Here is a 21,285-nt window from a genome sequence, read left to right as displayed (position 1 = left end):
CTTATCACTTCTAAATGAATGTGGATGCTTCCAAGATTCTGAATAATCCTGAATGAATAGTGAATAATGATGAGTGAGAAAGTTACAGACGCACAAATATCATACCCCCAAGACATGCTAAACTCACCATTACAATAACAGGGGACGTTAGCATTTTTGGAGGGGTATGATATTTGTGAGACTGTAACGTTCTCACTCCTCATTATTCACAATTCAGTCATAAACATTACTGAAACAACATATTTGATGCTTAAAAAGCGACTGCCTTTAAAAAGCAACGCATCCCTTTGAAAACAGCCTATGCTGCATCGATATTAGTCAAACAGTTTTGCTAGTGTAAAAATAGACTACAAAGTGTAAATACGATAATTTTGCTCATGAACTCAGTTTAGTCTAAAACGGAGTTTGGGAAATCCATGTGTCACACATTGGATGTAAAATTGCGCGACAAAAACGTCTTATGCTTAGTGGAACCCCCCAACGCGGAATCGGTCAGGAAACAAGAATGAAATCAATATATTTTTTAAACATACAAATGACTTGCAGTAAAGCCGCTCAACATCTACATCACATTCAGTCATCTAACAGACTCCCATCCAGAGCGACCCATGGTCAAAGCCCCGCTCAAGGGCTTGTCGACAGATCTCCCACAAGGTCAAAAACGGGGACCCGAACCAGCGACCCATCAGCATCCAGCCCAAGCTCCCAACCGCCAGGCCACCAACCCCCCTCAACCATCCGAGACCCCCTACACAGTGCCCCCCCCAGAAAAAATGGTTATATAATAATTCCAGTGCAGCATTTATAGAACGTTGGTGTGTAACGAGCTAGAGAATGGATGGAGGCTGTTAACATGATTGATCGGGAGGCCTGCGCTGTCACACCTCTCTCCTCCTCAGAGCCGAAAATAGGAAGCGCAGCTGGCGGGAGAGCTTGGCAGTGACGGCAGCATGTACAATGTATCTGTCGGCAGGGCGTGCCCACTGTCGAGCCCAGGCCGGGTGCTCGTTTATCACCCCTGGCACGCCGGAGATGCCCTGCTCTGCCAGGCATGGTTACGGGCAGTCGGTTCTGCTCTGTCAGACAGAGCACAGCTGGGCTAGATGGGGAGAGGAAGCCCCAGTGAGCAGTATTAGAGTAGGTGGTGTCTGATCTACAAGCTAATGTGTCTACAGGAAGACCAGGCAGACAGGTGATGTACCTAAGGTGCTATGGGGCTGCTAGGGTTGCCTAAGGGGAGGCTAACTTCTACCGGCCACTTTTAGTGGTGTCTGGTTGATTCAATATGTTTGATTATGCCGTTGTTGGTAGAGTAAGAGTGCTTATATACTGTGAAGGTAATGTGTTTAAGGCAAGTGACCTCAAACATTGAGGCAATTATTACAGGCTCATCACTTAAATGCACATAGACATATAGGGTCAGAAAATCAGTACAGAAAATCTGATCGATCGATTAGCTGGACTGGAGGATCAATGGGAGGATGGAAAAGGCTTTTACAAGGAACATTAAAACCAAGCCAAGTAAGAACTTCCAAGGCCATTATTGTAACCCATTGTTGAGACTGGTGTAAAATCAGACACTGATTGGCTGATTGAAATAATTGGTGTAAAATGAGACACAGATGAGTGGCTGATTGAGATAATTGATAAATAATGTTCTGATCGGTTGACTGAGATAAGAGGCCACTCACAATGATGTAGACACTTTTGCCAGTGCCTGTGGGGCCGATGAAGATGGTGGGCTTCTGGTGGGTGATAAGCAGCTCCATTAGAGCTGTGTAGCGCACTGTGTTCTCCGTGGGAACAATGATCTGGTTGAAATGCACATCCTTGGGGATAGGGGGCGCCATCTTCAACTCGTCTGTCCACAACTCCCACCTCCCTGGGCCCTGTAGAAGAATACATTATTTTATTTAAAAAAAAGAAATTACCACAAACTGTTAATTTATTTAGGCCTTAAAGTGATCGCTTACTAATTTAATGTCTGAGAGCAACTCGATATCCACTCACTGGAAACACAATTCAATTAAGCTCATTGGAAGTTGCCTTACTGTGATAGTGATATAGCAAATGGATGTTGGCAAGTGGCACAGTATTGTATTACTGGGTGCAGTACTCACTCCTTAAGACTTACAGTTGACCCCTGCAGATAAGGTGCTACTTTGCATCTCAGGGCTACCGTACAAACCTGAAAACTACTGCCCCTCTCATTGAAACCATGGAAGTTCAAGGACGACCACGGTACTTGTTATGTTCTGTTAATTACTGATGTCCCCTTTAAGAATGGAGAACCCTTGGTCATGCGCAGTGTTGTTCTATAATATTCTGGTACTAACTTGTTTTAGTAAATGTGAAGCTCCACTTTCAATTCCTTGTATTCGGAGTCTTTCTTAATATATAAATAAGTAATAAGAGCTAAGTCACTACAGTACTGAAGGCATTGTTAGCAGAAAACAGGATCCCCCATTATAGTGAATTGAAAAATGAAAATCTTCATGGTCAATCTTCATGTAAATAAAATACAGAAATCGAAGACAATGGTACCAATAATTGCTTCTAATACACCAGATGTATGTCCTTGATCCAATTATTATAAAATCACACGCAGAAAAAGTTATTAGGATAATTTAATTGCTAATGGCAACCTGCAGTAAGCAGTCAGCCTTCAACTTGAGATAACTTGAGTCACTTCCTTGAGAAGCTCAAACTGCGCAAATTATGTCTCCATGAGACGCTGTCTTAACCGACTTAATTTGGCTTCATTGCGCTATTGAGTCTTATTTACAGTCAAACTCACAGTTGGCTCTTCAACAATCAACATTAACGTGAGACTCACTATGTGGAGCTTATTGTAGGTCTTACCTGGTCCTGACCAATCTCACCTCTTTAATGAAGCGATACTCATAGAGTGTGCCCTCCGTGGGCAGAGGCACAGTCAGCTGCTTGGCAGGAGACTCCACATGTTCTAGGATGCCATGGCGTGCCCGTGTCTCTTCGCTCAAGGCACCCTCCATCATCTCCCGAACCAGGCTGTCAAACTTCACCCGTCCGGACTCCGTACAGCTGGCACCCACCGACCACACCAGGCAGAAGATGAAGATGCCCTGTGGTGCCAAGATAGAATGATAGTCAGAATCTCACAAAATGCTCACAATAAAGATTTATCAGGTGATAAAACACAAATGGAATGCAGGAAGGATTCCATTACAAATATTTTTTTTTTTATCACTCGAGCATGGCTGACAATGTCAGGTAAGCAGGGAGTATAAATCAACGTAGAGGTATCCTTTCTGTAGCAGTTCCAAGAGACCGCCACAAACTCAGTAAAGCGCAATAAGGTAGAAGAGAAAACCAGCAGGCTCCGGACCTAGTAGGGTAAGAGTTGAATAACCCTGACTACAGAATATAATTTTTTACAAAATTCATATTTTTTTATTTATTTAACCAACAAGTGATTTGTGTAAATAATATTTGTCTTGATTAGCAAGCAGCTCCATAGTGTAGGCCTTAGTAAACCTTTATTTGCTAATAATGACAATGCTGTGTAGGATGTCTGATATGAAAAAAGACTGAAAAGCAGGTGGAGGACTTTTATTCTGTGATTGTGGAATGCCTGTGCTGATGTTAAACTTTGAATTGATTGGCTTCCCATCTCCACAGACAGGGACTACGTAAAAACATTTCACTTTGATACAAGTGCATTTTCGTAGCAGGTTATGAGAGCATTTTAGCTAACCCTAACCTTAACCTAATTCTCCTAACCTGCTACAAAAAAGTCATAGCTGTATCGAAGTGACGTGTTTTTAGGGAATTTCCCACGGAGGTGGGTTTGGCGTGAGTATTCAGGACTTGGCCTACTGAGGCGAGGCTCACTCAAGACGGAGAGGGAAGGCTTTGACATTTTTGCCTCCGCTAGGAAACCAAATGCTGGTTGATAAGTGTGAGGTGTCAGAAGATTGTGAAAGATTAAATACAAATGCAGATGTTGCCGGGTAAGCGGGAAGGCCTGAATGTCGAGCCCTGACACACATGCAAGCACTGTCCTTGACACAAACTGTTCGCACCTCTCTTGTTGGCAGTGAGAACATTATGTATTTTAAAGATAATTTCCTGCAATTGTACCCGCGGTCGTATTGACGTCGTCCTGGGTCCAGATCCAGACCACGGTCTGCCTATTGAGAATGGCTGGCCTACGATAAAATCTACAACAAAAATAAACCATACAGCAGAAATGGTTATTAATTCAATGCTTTGATAAGAAGACTAGCTGAAACTAGCTGAAAGCAAAGAGGATATCATCAGTATAGTATGCCACAGGAAGAATAATACCAAATATGTTTTATAACTAAACCAAGATAGACCACAGCCGGTCGTTTCCAATAGAAACAAATTAGTCATAGTGGGCAGAACAGGCAAGGAGGTGGGCAGAGCCAAGCACGAGCTAGCGAGATCCTATTGGCCCATTCTAGCCCGCATCTGCATATTTCCATTAGAGAACACTTACTTGGTGAAGTGTGCGTGTGTAATAACTACATTTGCCTTTGCACAGATTTTTACAACTTTGGCAAGGGGTAAAGTCTACAAAACTTAGTCCACTCTGTTCAAAGCAGATTCTAGTTTTGACAACAAAAAACTATTGAGATCAAAATGTTTCATCAATAAGAAAACTGTGGGTTGGTCTGTGGGTGATGTTTATGACCTCCCCATAAATACCTTTCTCCCTTTCCTCTTCTCTCTTGAATCTACAGAAGGACTCTTGAAAAGCCTTTGTTAAACATAAAGAGTCTGGGAACATCATAAGGTGTGGGGAAAGGAACCACATTTCGGTAATCCAACCAGCTGAAAATATGCGTTGGTACTTAAAGAATATGATGACAGATCAGTTGTCATCTGAGACATTATCACTAATGATAGGATGACAAACTGTATTTTGGAAAGTCTACACATTATAGTTATCAGATTCACATGGAATTGTTGTGCAATTTAAATGTTTAAATATGAAACTATTTGTGAAAATATTACATGTAATTTTAGCTTCCAAATGAGAGAATTGGATTTTCATGAGTGAACTATGCTCAACTCAGTGGCCCTGCCCATGTGAACAGACATTGGTTATAAACTATGAAACACGCCCTCCTCTCCCCTTCTATATTATATAGAAGCCCTTGACGAAAATGTAACTTACTGTTCCGAGGACGTTAAGGCGACAGTCCCACGTTAAAAGGGCTCAGATAATAAGCTGTTCCAAGGACGTGTGGACTTGAGGTCCCCACGTTGAAAGGACAAAGACCACCTACAGAACTAAGCCAACCTCAGCAAGAATCTAACGAAATTAGGTGACGACCTACACGCCAGAAGGATGAATTTCGACTAAACAAGCCAGAATATAGCACAAGCTTAAAAGTATGGCAACTTGGTATGAACTTTGAACTCTTATTCACTCCAGAAGTGATACCTCCTAGCCGTTGAGTTAGCAGCAGTCGCTAAACGTGGGCTAGGAGAGGACGGACAGAGTATCCAATCTACCACGCTCCAGTTCACCACTAGACATTCTTCAGAGGACCAGAGATCCACAAATGACAAACCGGCCTTCCATCGACAAACAATCTATCAAAGTGCAGCTCAGAGTTAATATTTATTGCATTCTCCTTTTCCAAATGGGCGGTTATTTAGAATGCATAAGATTCTGTATTTACGATAGCATAGCTTCTCCCTTTGTTACTCAGTCTTTCACTCAAACCCAACCCCCTCTCTTTGTGTAACCAGCCATCGTATCTGTTCCGTCCACCAGGGATGTTTCCTTTATGACATAATTTGTAATCAATGTATGATCCATTCTGTGTGATTATTTAGGTATTTAATAAATAAATAATTAAACCAAATGTTCTATTGCTGATTCAACTTGTTAGCCAGGGTTCGTGAAGATAACCAATAATTTATCACTTTCAGATGAGACTAAACAAGGTGACGATTAAAAATTGACCGCTATTGATGTAAAATATTACTAGGTCTATTTATTTATTCGGAAGATAACAGCTCTATAAACATTATTTTGTGGTTAATTATCTACCTGATTAGCTTAATCAGGTAATATTAATTACAGAGAAATTATTTTATAGAATAGCATGTCATATCACTTAATCCGGCATAGCCAAAGACACGACAAAATCCATCTTTTCCCACTGCCAGCCACTGGTTTTCCTCTTACAATCATATTTGGTAGTGAGTGGAAACGCCAAGTGGATGCTTCACATTTATACATACGGGGAAATATCTGTCTCATTGTTCTATCTGTGATAATACCACTGCTTTCACAATATATGATTCATTCAGCACCGAAACATCAATAGGAACTGGCTCATCTACTAAAACATTTTGGGTCTCAGTGGAGGTGGTACTTTTTTTTAGCGTTTACATTTATTTTACCAAACAAGTGGATATCAATCAGGGATACATTCAGAGATAACCCTCTTTTAGCATGTTCATGAGAAGGTGGCAACTACTTCTCTGAACTTAAAGTTAACAGTCTTTAGTGTTTTCAAACTCATTTAGAATGAAGCACCTATTAATTGATTCAAAATGGTCAACTATTAAATTGTCTACTTAAAATGTTACGGTTACATTGTGCACGGTGTGTGTGACAGAGTGCTTCATCTGGGTAACGTTTATTAGGCACAGAACAGAATAAAACAGGAACCTCTCATACTTGTCCAATAAGAAACACTCATGTTCAGTTTCCATAGCAGAGCGTTTAAAATGTTTTCCATTCCATGCCCTAATGAACACGACCCTCGCCACAGGGCCTCTCCCACCCCTCACCTCTAGCCAGGAGCAGATGTCCCTCTCATTCATGCCCTTCATCTTGACCTCCTCGCTGTACTCGTCCATCATGCAATCCATCAAGTTCATCAGCGAGTTCACCAGGTTTGTGTCTGATGTCGGGGAGAGCTCCTGGAACAGGTACACAACCAATATACAGCTTCAAGAAAAAGTATGTGAACACTTTCGAAATACCTGGATTTCTGCATAAATTCGTCACAATATACAAACACAGTCTGCTTAAGCTAATAACACACAAACAATTATACGTTTTCATGACTTTATTGAACACGCCGTGTAAACATTCACAAAGCAGGGTGGGAAAAGTATGTGAACCCTTGTATTTAATAACTGTTTGACCCTCCTTTGACAGGAATAACCTCAACCAAACGTTTTCTGTAGTTGCAGATCAGACCTGCACAACAGTCAGGAGGGATTTTGGACCATTCCTCTTTACAACACTGTTTCAATTCTGCAATATTCTTGGGATTGTCACACCCTGATCAGTTTCACCTGTCCTCGTCATTGTCTCCACCCCCTCCAGGTGTCACTTGTTTTCCCCAGTGTATTTATCCTTGTGTTTCCTGTCTCTCTGTGCCAGTTCTTCTGTATGTTTCTAAGTCAATCAGCGTTTTTCCCCGTTCTCCTGCGTTTTGCATTCTCCTTTTTCTAGTCCTCCTAGTTTTGACCCTTACCTGTTTCTGGACTTTGTACCATTCTGCCTGCCTTCACCACGAGCCTGTCTGCCACTCTGTACCTCCTGGACTCTGATCTGGTTTTGACCTTTTTGCCTATCCCTTTGGATTAATAAACATTTTAAGACTCCAACCATCTGCCTCCTGTGGCTGCATTTGGGTCTCGCCTTAATAGGGATGTCTGGTGTGAACTGCTCTCTTGAGGTCATGCCACAGCATCTCATTCGGGTTGAGGTCAGGACTCTGACTGGGCCATTCCAGAAGGTGTATTTTCTTCTGTTGAAGCCATTCTGTGTTTTGGGTCATTGTCCTGTTGCATCACCCAACTTCTGTTGAGCTTCAAATGGCGGACAGCCTAACATTCTCCTGCAAAACGTCTGGATAAACTTGGGAATTAATTTTTCTGTCGACGATAGCAAGCTGTCCAAGCCCTGAGGCAGCAAAGCAGCCCCAAACCACGATGCTCCTTCCATCATACTTTACAGTTGGGATGGGTTTTTGATGTTGGTGTGCTGTGCATTTTTTTTTGTCCACATGTTGTGTGTTCCTTCCAAACAACTCAACTGTAGTTTCATCTGTCCACAGAATATTTTTCCAATAGCGCTGTGGAACACCCAGCTGCAGTTTTGCAAACTTCAGATGTGCTGCAATGTTTTTTTTTGGACAGCAGTGGCTTCTTCCGTGGTGTCCTCCCATGAACACGATTCTTGTTTAGTGTTTTACGTGTCATAGACTCGTCAACAGCGATGTTCGCATGTTCCAGAGATATCTGTAAGTCTTTAGCTGATACTCTAGGATTCTTCTTAACCTCATTAAGCATTCTGCGTTGTGCTCTTGCAGTCATCTTTGCAGGACGGCCACTCCTAGGGAGAAGAGCAACAGAGCTGAACTTTCTCCATTTATAGACAATTTGTCTTACCGTGGACTGATGAACATCACAGCTTTTAGAGATACTCTTTCCAGCTTTATGCAAGTCAACCATTCTTAATCTTGGGTCTTCTGAGATCTATTTTGTTTGAGGCATTGTTCACATCAGGCAACGCTTCTTGTGAATAGCAAACTCACATTTTTGTGAGTGTTTTTTATAGGGCAAGGCAGCTCCAACCAACCTCTCCAGGTTAGCTGACTCCTGACTCCAATTAGCTTTTGGAGAAGTCATTTGCCTAGTGGTTCACATTCTTTTTCCAACCTACACTGTGAATGTTTACATGATGTATTCAACAGACAAGAAAAATACAATCATTTGTGTGTTAGTGTATTTAAACTGTTTGTCTGTTGTGACTTAGATGAAGATCAGATGAAATTTGATGACCAACTTATGCAGAAATCCAGGTAATTCCAAAGGGTTAATCTAGAGGCGAAATAAACGCACACCTATTTAGGTGAGGTGCTGGCTAGCAGCGTAGAACACCTAAAATTAAGGGAGAGCCGCACTATAGGAGCTCAGATGCAATAAATTGATAAACAACGTTTTGACAGATAAGCTGTCTTCATCAGGGTATAATGACAAACACTGCGGGGTGACTAGTTTATATATTGTCAAAGGAACTGACCAATGATTTCAATTGCAAAGGGTTCACATACTTTTTCTTGCCACTGTAATTCTAATCAAATCAAATCGTATTTGTCACATGCCCGAATATAACAGGTTACCATGAAACTTAGTTTTAAGAATAGAGTTTACGAAATAAACTAATTTTAAAAAGTGTGTGTGTGTGTGTGTGTGTGTGTGTGTGTGTATATATATATATATATATATATATATATATATATATATATATTTATATATATGGGCAGGGCTGCAGGTTAGTTGAGGTCATTTGTACACTAGGTAGGGGTAAAGTGACTATGCATATATAATAAACAGTGAGTAGCAGAATGCAAGTAGTCCAGGTGGCCACTTGATTAATTGTTCAGCAGTCTTATGGCTTGAGGGTAGTGGCTGTTAGGGAGCCTTTTGGACCTATACTTGGCGCTCCGGTACTGCTTGCCGTGCAGTAGCAGAGAGAACAGTCTATGACCTGGGTGACTGGAGTCTTTGACCATTTTTTGGGCCTTCCTCTGACACTGCCTAGTATATAGTGATATAGTGACTGTTCTCTCTGCTACCCGCAAGCTTGGCCCCAGTGATGTCCTGGGCTGTACGCACTACTCTCTGTAGCACCTTACGGTCGGATGCCGAGCAGTTGCCATATCAGTCAGGATGCTCTCAATGCTGCAGCTGTAGAACTTTTTGATGATCTGGGGACCCATGCCAAATCTTTTCAGTCTCCAGAGGGGGGAAAAGGTGTTGTGCCTTCTTCACAACTTTGTTGGTGTGTTAGGATCATGACAGTGTGTTGGTGATGTGGACACCAAGGAACTTAAAACTTTCAACCAACGCCACATCAGCCCCAGCCTGTTCGGCCCTCCTTTTCCTGTAGTCCACGATCATCTTCTTTGTCTTGCTCACATTGAGGGAGAGGTTACCAGGTCTCTGACCACACTGCCAGGTCTCTGACCTCCTCCCTATAGGCTGACTCATCGTTGTCAGTGATCAGGGCTAACACTGTTGTGTCATCAGCAAACTTAATGATGGTTTTGGAGTCGTGCTTGGCCACGAAGTTGTGGGTGAACAGGGAGTACAGGAGGAGACTAAACACGCACCCTTGAGGGGCCCCCATGTTGAGGACCAGCGTGGCAGATGTGTTGTCTACCCTTACCACCTGGGGGCGACCCGTCAGTCCATGATCCAGTTGCAGAGGTAGGTGTTTAGTCCCAGCGTCCTGAGCTTAGTGATGAGCTTTGTGTACCACTCCTTGAAAGCGGCAGCTCTAGCCTTAAACTCGGTGCAGACGTTGCCTGTAATCCATGGCTTCTGGTTGGGATATGTACGTTAAGGTCACAGTGGGGGGGACGCTGTGAATGTACTTATTGATGAATCCGGTGACTGAGGTGGTACACTGCTCAATGCCATTGGATGATTCTGGAACATATTCCAGTCTGTGATAGCAAAACGGTCCTGTAGCGTAGCATCCACGTCTTCTGACCACTTCCGTATTGAGCAAATCACTGGTAGTTGTTACTTGTGAGCAGGAATCATGAGGATATAATTATGTTCCGATTTACCAAATGGGCGAGGGAGAGCTTTGTACGCGTCTCTGTGTGTGGAGTAAAGGTGGTCTAGAGATGTTTTTCCCCTCCGGTTGCACATGTGACATTCTGGTAGAAATGAGGTAAAACGGATTTAAGTTTGCAACTAGGAGTGCCGCTTCTGGATGATCATTTTCTTGTTTGCTTATGGCCTTATACAGCTTGTTGATTGCGGTCTTAGTGCCAGCGTCGGTTTGCGGTAAATAGACAGCTACGAAAAACCTTGACACTTCCTCAATATTAGACATCGCGCACCAGCTGTTAATATAATAATACAGACCCTCACCTCTCGTCTTACAAGACGTAGCTGTTCTGTCTTGCAGATGCACGGGAAATCCAGCCAACTGTGTATTATCCGTGTCGTCGTTCAGCCACGACTTGGTGAAACTTAAGATCGTTTTTTTTAATGTTTTTGGGACTTGCCTGGGAGCAGCATTATATCATTTGCGTCTGACTCATTAAAGAAAACATATTTGTCCAGTTCAAGGTGAGTAATCGCTGTTCTGATATCCATATATTCTAGTCTATTCTGAATTCACTATACAACTTCAATGATTGCCAGGTCAAAAAACTTATACAACTGTAAATACACTAGTCACTGATTTGAATGAAATCCAGAAGAGACATTAGTCCTGGAGGACTGGAGTTGAGAAACCATTGGATAACATGGTGTGCATGATGTTTAATATAAATATATTTATGGGAATGTCCAATATAGAATGACTACATCTTTGAATTGTACCTGGGTAGCCTTGCGTATCAGCTGGAGGCAGGCCGGCAGCATCCGGTCAAAGAGACCAGTGATGAGGTCCTTGTGCATGGCGTTGACTGTGGTGGGCAGTGTGTTGAGCCAGGACAACATGAGGGGCCGCCAGCCCAGCATGTGAGGCTCCATGTAGATCATGCCACAGCGAGACACCTGTTAAATAAAACACAAACAAGTTGGTCTTTTCGGCTATAGAAGGTTGTAGCTCAGCCACTGAATGTCATAGAACTGAACCAAAAGATATCCTTAAAGCTTGTTTATAGCAAAGAACATTGTGGACCGAAGCACCGTTATAGATCACTTTATATTAATCAGATCTGTTTTAGTGCATGGTGGGTGGAGGAATTGGCCATCAAATCTATGGATAGCAGCCTATAGCCTAGTTTGGTCTGCCAAACAGGTAGGCCTACCTCTTATTTATTAAATAGGAAGAAATATACTTCAACACAAAGCCCTCTTGTTGTTAGTATAGTTAAATTAAAATGAAGGTTGAAACTATTTCCGACTGATTGTGCCGCAGCTGCTGCTTCAAGTTTCAGCACCACAATGTAAGTTAGTCGAATCTGGCTTATTGTGAGGTCAATAATTGTGATAAATAGCTTCCTCATTGGCAAGAAACATTGCTTTTATTAAAATCAATTAAAGTAGTAGAAAGCTATCAAAGTTGTCCAAGGCCATTAAAATATTCATACCCCTTGACTTATTCCATGTGTTGTTGTGTTACAGCCTGAATTCAAAATTGATTAAATATACTGTATATGTTTTACACATCTACACACAATACCCCATAATGACAAAGTGAAACCATGTTTTTAGACATTTTTGAAATACATAAATATATTTTACATAAGTATTCACACCTCTGAGTGAATACATGTTAGAATCACCTCAATCAAATCAAATCAAATCAAATCAAATTTTATTTGTCACATACACATGGTTAGCAGATGTTAATGCGAGTGTAGCGAAATGCTTGTGCTTCTAGTTCCGACAATGCAGTAATAACCAACAAGTAATCTAACTAACAATTCCAAAACTACTGTCTTGTACACAGTGTAAGGGGATAAAGAATATGTACATAAGGATATATGAATGAGTGATGGTACAGAGCAGCATAGGCAAGATACAGTAGATGGTATCGAGTACAGTATGTACAAATGAGATGAGTATGTAAACAAAGTGGCATAGTTTAAAGTGGCTAGTGATACATGTATTACATAAGGATACAGTCGATGATATAGAGTACAGTATATACGTATGCATATGAGATGAATAATGTAGGGTAAGTAACATTATATAAGGTAGCATTGTTTAAAGTGGCTAGTGATATATTTACATCATTTCCCATCAATTCCCATTATTAAAGTGGCTGGAGTTGAGTCAGTGTCAGTGTGTTGGCAGCAGCCACTCAATGTTAGTGGTGGCTGTTTAACAGTCTGATGGCCTTGAGATAGAAGCTGTTTTTCAGTCTCTCGGTCCCAGCTTTGATGCACCTGTACTGACCTCGCCTTCTGGATGATAGCGGGGTGAACAGGCAGTGGCTCGGGTGGTTGATGTCCTTGATGATCTTTATGGCCTTCCTGTGACATCGGGTGGTGTAGGTGTCCTGGAGGGCAGGTAGTTTGCCCCCGGTGATGCGTTGTGCAGACCTCACCACCCTCTGGAGAGCCTTACGGTTGAGGGCGGAGCAGTTGCCGTACCAGGCGGTGATACAGCCCGCCAGGATGCTCTCGATTGTGCATCTGTAGAAGTTTGTGAGTGCTTTTGGTGACAAGCCAAATTTCTTCAGCCTCCTGAGGTTGAAGAGGCGCTGCTGCGCCTTCTTCACAATGCTGTCTGTGTGAGTGGACCAATTCAGTTTGTCTGTGATGTGTATGCCGAGGAACTTAAAACTTGCTACCCTCTCCACTACTGTTCCATCGATGTGGATAGGGGGGTGTTCCCTCTGCTGTTTCCTGAAGTCCACAATCATCTCCTTAGTTTTGTTGACGTTGAGTGTGAGGTTATTTTCCTGACACCACACTCCGAGGGCCCTCACCTCCTCCCTGTAGGCCGTCTCGTCGTTGTTGGTAATCAAGCCTACCACTGTTGTGTCGTCCGCAAACTTGATGATTGAGTTGGAGGCGTGCGTGGCCACGCAGTCGTGGGTGAACAGGGAGTACAGGAGAGGGCTCAGAACGCACCCTTGTGGGGCCCCAGTGTTGAGGATCAGCGGGGAGGAGATGTTGTTGCCTACCCTCACCACCTGGGGGCGGCCCGTCAGGAAGTCCAGTACCCAGTTGCACAGGGCGGGGTCGAGACCCAGGGTCTCGAGCTTGATGACGAGCTTGGAGGGTACTATGGTGTTGAATGCCGAGCTGTAGTCAATGAACAGCATTCTCACATAGGTATTCCTCTTGTCCAGATGGGTTAGGGCGGTGTGCAGTGTGGTTGAGATTGCATCGTCTGTGGACCTATTTGGGCGGTAAGCAAATTGGAGTGGGTCTAGGGTGTCAGGTAGGGTGGAGGTGATATGGTCCTTGACTAGTCTCTCAAAGCACTTCATGATGACGGAAGTGAGTGCTACGGGGCGGTAGTCGTTTAGCTCAGTTACCTTAGCTTTCTTGGGAACAGGAACAATGGTGGCCCTCTTGAAGCATGTGGGAACAGCAGACTGGTATAGGGATTGATTGAATATGTCCGTAAACACACCGGCCAGCTGGTCTGCGCATGCTCTGAGGGCGCGGCTGGGGATGCCGTCTGGGCCTGCAGCCTTGCGAGGGTTAACACGTTTAAATGTCTTACTCACCTCGGCTGCAGTGAAGGAGAGACCGCATGTTTTCGTTGCCGGCCGTGTCAGTGGCACTGTATTGTCCTCAAAGCGGGCAAAAAAGTTGTTTAGTCTGCCTGGGAGCAGGACATCCTGGTCCGTGACTGGGCTGGATTTCTTCCTGTAGTCCGTGATTGACTGTAGACCCTGCCACATGCCTCTTGTGTCTGAGCCGTTGAATTGAGATTCTACTTTGTCTCTGTACTGACGCTTAGCTTGTTTGATAGCCTTGCGGAGGGAATAGCTGCACTGTTTGTATTCGGTCATGTTACCAGACACCTTCCCCTGATTAAAAGCAGTGGTTCGCGCTTTCAGTTTCACGCGAATGCTGCCATCAATCCACGGTTTCTGGTTAGGGAATGTTTTAATCGTTGCTATGGGAACGACATCTTCAACGCACGTTCTAATGAACTCACACACCGAATCAGCGTATTCGTCAATGTTGTTGTCTGACGCAATACAAAACATGTCCCAGTCCACGTGGTGGAAGCAGTCTTGGAGTGTGGAGTCAGCTTGGTCGGACCAGCGTTGGACAGACCTCAGCGTGGGAGCCTTTTGTTTTAGTTTCTGTCTGTAGGCAGGGATCAACAAAATGGAGTCGTGGTCAGCTTTTCCGAAAGGGGGGCGGGGCAGGGCCTTATATGCGTCGCGGAAGTTAGAGTAACAATGATCCAAGGTCTTTCCACCCCTGGTTGCGCAATCGATATGCTGATAAAATTTAGGGAGTCTTGTTTTCAGATTAGCCTTGTTAAAATCCCCAGCTACAATGAATGCAGCCTCCGGATGAATGGTTTCCAGTTTGCAAAGAGTTAAATAAAGTTCGTTCAGAGCCATCGATGTGTCTGCTTGGGGGGGGATGTATACGGCTGTGATTATAATCGAAGAGAATTCTCTTGGTAGATAATGCGGTCTACATTTGATTGTGAGGAATTCTAAATCAGGTGAACAGAAGGATTTGAGTTCCTGTATGTTTCTTTCATCACACCATGTCACGTTAGTCATAAGGCATACGCCGCCGCCCCTCTTCTTACCAGAAAGTTGTTTGTTTCTGTCTGCGCGATGTGTGGAGAAACCCGTTGGCTGCACCGCTTCGGATAGAGTCACTCCAGTGAGCCACGTTTCCGTGAAGCAAAGAACGTTACAGTCTCTGATGTCCCTCTGGAATGCTACCCTTGCTCGGATTTCATCAACCTTGTTGTCAAGAGACTGGACATTGGCAAGAAGAATGCTAGGGAGTGGTGCACGATGTGCCCGTCTCCGGAGTCTGACCAGAAGACCGCCTCGTTTCCCTCTTTTTCGGAGTCGTTTTTTTTTTGGGTCGCTGCATGGAATCCACTCAGTTGTCCTGTTTGTAAGGCAGAACACAGGATCCGCGTCGCGAAAAACATATTCTTGGTAGTACTGATGGTGAGTTGATGCTGATCTTATATTCAGTAGTTCTTCTCGACTGTATGTAATGAAACCTAAGATGAGCTGGGGTACTAATGTAAGAAATAACACGTAAAAAAACAAAAAACTGCATAGTTTCCTAGGAACGCGAAGCGAGGCGGCCATCTCTGTCGGCGCCGGAAGTAACTAGCTATTACAGCTGTGTGTCTTTCCGGGTAAGTCTTCCCGAGAGCTTTGCACAACTGAATTGTGCAATGTATGCACATTATTCTTTAAAAAAATAAATAATAATAATAATAATAATTCAAGCTTCAAGTTGGTTGTTGATCATTGCTAGACAGACTTAAAAATGTCTTGCCATTGATTTTCAAGCCAATTTAAGTCAAAAAAGTAACTCGGCCACTCAGGAACATTCAATGTTGTCTTGGTAAGCAACTCCACTGTATATTTGGCATGTTTTAGGTAATTGTCCTGATAAAAGGTGAATTTGTCTCCCAGTGTCTGTTGGAAAGCAGAATGAACCAGGTTTTCCTCTAGGATTCTGCCTGTGCTTAGCTCTATTCCATTTTCTTTACGATGAAAACCCCCCTGTCCTTGCCGATGACAAGCATACACATAACATAATGTGGCCACCGCCATGCTTGAAAATATGAAGAGTGGTACTCAGTGATGTGTTGTGTTGGATTTCCCCCCAAAATAATGCTTTGTATTCAGGACATTAAGTAAAAAAAATTGCCCGATATTTAGCAGTTTTACTTTTGTGCCTTATTGCAAACAGGATGCTTTGAATATTTGTATTCTGTACATGCTTTCTACTTTTCACTCTGTCGCTTAGGTTAGTGTTGTGGAGTAACTACACTAAACACTATTGCACACAAATTGAGTCCATGCAACTTATGTGACTTGTAAATCACATTTTTACTCCTGAACTTATTTAGGCTTGCCATTACAAAGGGGTTAAATACTTCACTCAAGACATTTCAGCTTTACATTTCTTATTAATTTGTATTTAAAAAATTAAAACATGATTCCACTTTAACATTATGTGGTATTGTGTGTAGGCCAGTGAAAATTCAGGCTGAAAAAGTCATGGGGATGAATATGTTCTGAAGGTACTGTTGTGCTGCCCAGGAACTCTGGGCTCAAATCATATGCAACACAGAAAGGTGTTATTCCTGACCATAACATGACTTTACCAGAAAAAAAGTATTATGTGGATTATAATTCATGGGAACACTTTTCGTTAGGGCAAATCAAGTCTGACATTTTAAAGTGGAAAGTACAACTGAATGATGAAAATTCCTGCAACAACAGGATGATCAAATTAAGATACGTTATTTGTACAGTTTAAGCCCTACCCCTATAAGAGCCCCAAGTTTATCTTAGTCAGGTTATGTGGTAAGAGAAAACGCTGGACACTACATATGATGAACTTTGTGCACAGGACTACTGCATCAATGAAACAGTCCTTGTCATACTTAATGTGTTCACAGAAAATCCAAGTGGACTGTATTATATAATTACCAACATGTACAAACTCTGCGACACATACATAGAGTGCCATTGGTCCTTCTGGTGTCAATTTGTCTGTAATTGTGACTGTAATTATGCGCTAAGAGGATGGGTCTCTCCCTTTAGTGACCCGCATTGTGACAGTGTGGAGGTCCGTTACACAATACTGCACAAGAAGTCTGCCCCAGTTATGCTACTGCATATCTGACTTCTTTCTCTAAGACATCAGAGAGAATGTTTACCTGATGCTTGTTTTGTTTGGGCCATTAAATCTCATGAAATCCCCCTGATGTTTCCTGACATAACACAGTGCAGATAATAAATGCATATTTGATAGTGACTTTTAAGTTGGTTAAAAGATTTGTGATCTGTAATAGTCGGGATTGAATGAGGCCATGAGTTATGCATCAAGATGTGACGAATATAATGATATTGCTTGCTGATAATACTTCAATTAGCCCTTACAGAACTTATTCTCCCACCATTATCAGTGCTGTATGTATTTGAGAACAAAAAATTGCCTCAATAGAACTACAACTCCCAGTCTCACCGTGGCTGGGGAGGCCACCTCCAGGTCCATGGGCTCGAATATGAGGCTCATCTGCGGGGACATCTGAATGATCTCTCCGCTCATCAGGCACAGCTTCTTATTGTCGTCCAGCACCGTGTTCATGTTCTCGATCCACACAGCATCCACCGGCCCGTCAAAGATCAGCCACTTCCTGTCCGGACTCTACGGATGGAAAGAGGTATGTGCTGTGTGGTACTTTCTAACTATCACACACTATCAGTTTTCAAGTAACACAAAAGAGGAGTGGACCCATGTGCACCCAGATGATTACATGGCTGTGTGGGTGCTAACAAGTGAAGCCTCCCACTCTCTCAATCTTTGCTGTCACCACAGGTTATGGTCATGCCAGTTTCAGTCTTAAATAAAATAGCTAATGTAATAGGAAAACTACAGCAAAGGGAGATCCTGCAGTGCTCAAAGTTTTTTGAAGGATTGGGGAGACATTAGTGGAGCTCGAAGTTTCTGAAAGGCTTAAAAGTACATTTTAAGAAATTCTTAGGTAAATCAAAGTTGATTTAAAGATGGCCCATATAGATTAACCAATAATCATATGCACATATTCATACTTTCCCTGACACTATTCACCTCAAGTCCAACTTTGAAGGTCATAACAGGCCTCAAATTCAAATGTAGCGTTCCAGAACTGATGTAAATTAACACATACACATGCATAATGGAGGTTGACATCAAGCATCAATTCTCCAATGAGAAAGCTGGCAGGAGTTCTGGTTAAATTGATTTGTTATAATATAAACAACTCGAGATGCGATCGGCTTGGGCCATCTGGTGCTCGAGAAAGCATAATGTAATCATCTGACAGAAAACATTACTTAAAAAGATCTCCCTGAACCAGGGGGGGGGGATCACAAAGTATGCAGATGCTTCCTGTGTCAAAGCTAATGATTTCAAATTAAAGTGCCAACAAAACTGGAATTTACTGGATTTAGTGTGTTAAATAACAAGCAGGAATTAAAGTATTCTAGCCTAGTGAAGCCAGGCGTCGTTCGATGGTACGCACTTTATTGCTTTAATACATAAACTGTCAAAACATATTGAAAATACCTATGTACTTCAATACCTCATGTTGACAAGTGAAATATTTTGGGAAAAAACAACATGCTCCTGAAGAGAAGTATGATCAAAAGGTGTCAAAGCTACCCATTGTTTCTGTCAATTACAATTGTTGACTGAGAAATAAATAGTTTAATTAGGGAAATTAAGATATTTTACTCTCATTCTGTCATTTCTAACAGCCTCCTAGACGAAGGTCTCACAGCATTTGACCCACTGCAGTGACACCAAGTTAATTCCCTTGAGTTATTGATCTCTGTGAACATCTTAATCTCATTTTAAAAGGTTATAATCCACAGATTGTCACTAAAATCCCTGTTTCCATGGAAACAGTACATGGCAGCAGAGCCATATAATTAAACCATAAGGCCCGAGGAGGTGTGGTATATGGCCATTATACCACGGCTAAGGGCTGTTCTTAAGCACCACACAATGCGGAGTGCCTGGACACAGCCCTTAGCCGTGGTATATCGGACATATATCACAAACCCCAGAGTAGCCTTATTGCTATTATAAACTGGTTACCAACGTAATTATAGCAGTACAATTAAATATTGTGTCATACCCACGGTATACGGTCTGATATACCAATCAGAATTCATGGCTCAAACCACACAGTTTATAATTAGTTTGGTCATTTCGGTTTCTGTCGGAATGTTCTGAGTGCCACTTTCTCCAGTTTTTTTCTGTTTTTGGAGTTGACCGTGGATGACCATTTTACCTGAGAGCAGGCGAAGGCCCTGTAGCTGACCGCCAGGATGCCGTCCGACCACTCGTGAGAGACCGGGTCAAACTGACCGTACAGCTGGCCCATGGTGATGGACTTGGGATTTATAACCGTGATTTGGACTCGGTTTTCATCCATTAAACCCTAGACCACACACACAGACACACACACACAAAATTAGCTGATTAGCAACATTATCTGTGGACAATAGAAACCAGTTACTTATAATAGATAACAGATCCAAGCCCATCTGAAAGCACCAGAAAAAAAACAACAAAGACAGCTAGAACACAATGTAGATTAGGCTAGCACCTCATTTGACCACACTTCCTCTGCCAAGGCATAAATCGCCTCCGAGATCAATGTCTCCATGATAAAAAGCTTCTCTAAACAAAGGAGAGCCAAAACCACAGCGAGTGGCATTTCTGAGTGGAGCTGTCAGACGGTGTTAAAGAGGAAGCGGAAGCTTGCGGAAATGAGAGGAGGATGGACATGACGGGCCGTCTAGAGTTGCCAGGGACGATGATAAATGTGACATCATTCAGCATTCCATCATTTGCCATTCTGTCTCCTCCCAGGGAACACTAGAAGGCCTCTCAGGCAAGTAAAAACGTAACTGCCGTGCTGTGCTTGTCTGGGAAACAGTGATGTCTAGTAAACAGTGCAGAAGCGGACCAACTACAGGGAAAGGATGTACTAACTAGACAAAGTTCTGCCAAAGAAGAAGACCAGAGGAGCAAGACCAGTAAGACCAAGAAAAAGTTCAGACTCAGAAATGAAGGCCAAATAGCAGCATAAAGTCAGGCTAGAGCAGTAGTTCTCCAACAACGACTGTCCGTATGTCTGGAAAGGACTAAAACTACAAACCAAAATCTCCCCTGAGTCCCCGACGGCAGACAACCCCTCAATGCCGAATAAACTAACCATATTTACTGCAGAACGACAGATTTATTTTACCTTGTCAGCTCAGGGATTCAATCTTGCAACCTTTCAGTTACTAGTCCAACGCTCTAACCACTAGGCAACCTGCCACCCCCTTTAAAGAATCAATCATTGAGTCCTTTCCTCACATCCTCCAGCACTCTCTGGTTTGGGTCTGCATCTGCCTGCTCCAAGGGCAGGCTGCAACACCTATCAAAGATCATTGCAAACTACTCCCACCCGGTCACTCCCTCTTTCAAAAATGATCCTCTGGCAGACGGGTTCAGGTCAATCATGACTAAAACCAACCGCCAACTGAACAGTTTCTTTCCCAGTGCTGCGGCCCTCACCAACCTGCCATCTGAACCATAGAGACTAAAGGACTATGCACCTTATGTTGCCACCACATCAAGCCATCGCTGAACTGTACACAAAATAACTGCACCACACTCTGTTCATCTCTCACATTTAGATACACTGACCGTACAAAACATTATTTCCATGACATAGGCTGACCAGGTGAATCCAGATGAAAGTTATGATCATGTATTGATTCACTCGTTAAATCCACTTCATTTCATTGACATTGAAGGGAAGGAGGCAGGTAAAAGGAGGATTTGTAAGCCTTGAGACAATTGAGACATGGATTGTGTATGTGTGCACAATTCAGAGGGTGAATGGGACGCCCTTTGGTGTTCCATTCCGTGACAGTCCGTAGAAACTTGTCAAACGATGTATGGAAACAATCTTTAGGATGTTTTTAACAATAATATTCCAACCAGAGAATTCCTTTGTCTTCAGAAAAGCAAAGGAACGGGAGATACCTTGCATGTGAAATGTGCGTGACTGCTGGCAGACCTCAGACTCATTCCC

The 21,285-nt window shown here is 42.9% G+C and overlaps 1 protein-coding gene across 1 annotated transcript in view; it reads right to left on the bottom strand.

Annotated features, from left to right (window-relative positions):
- Nucleotides 1-21,285, bottom strand: part of dnah7 (dynein, axonemal, heavy chain 7) — a 230,777-nt gene that overhangs the window by 118,142 nt on the left and 91,350 nt on the right. The window contains exons 31-36 of the mRNA XM_021596897.3: nt 19,486-19,635; nt 17,673-17,855; nt 11,389-11,565; nt 6,820-6,951; nt 2,883-3,104; nt 1,692-1,889 (exon numbers count right to left, since the gene is read on the bottom strand). Coding sequence (XP_021452572.3) covers nt 1,692-1,889; nt 2,883-3,104; nt 6,820-6,951; nt 11,389-11,565; nt 17,673-17,855; nt 19,486-19,635 — 1,062 coding nt within the window. The remainder of the gene's footprint in view (nt 1-1,691; nt 1,890-2,882; nt 3,105-6,819; nt 6,952-11,388; nt 11,566-17,672; nt 17,856-19,485; nt 19,636-21,285) is intronic.

This window comes from Oncorhynchus mykiss, chromosome 3 (assembly GCF_057628025.1).
Source record: "Oncorhynchus mykiss isolate SJ-2025 chromosome 3, ASM5762802v1, whole genome shotgun sequence".
NCBI lineage: Eukaryota > Metazoa > Chordata > Actinopteri > Salmoniformes > Salmonidae > Oncorhynchus > Oncorhynchus mykiss.
This window is presented reverse-complemented; position numbering and strand designations above follow the sequence as displayed.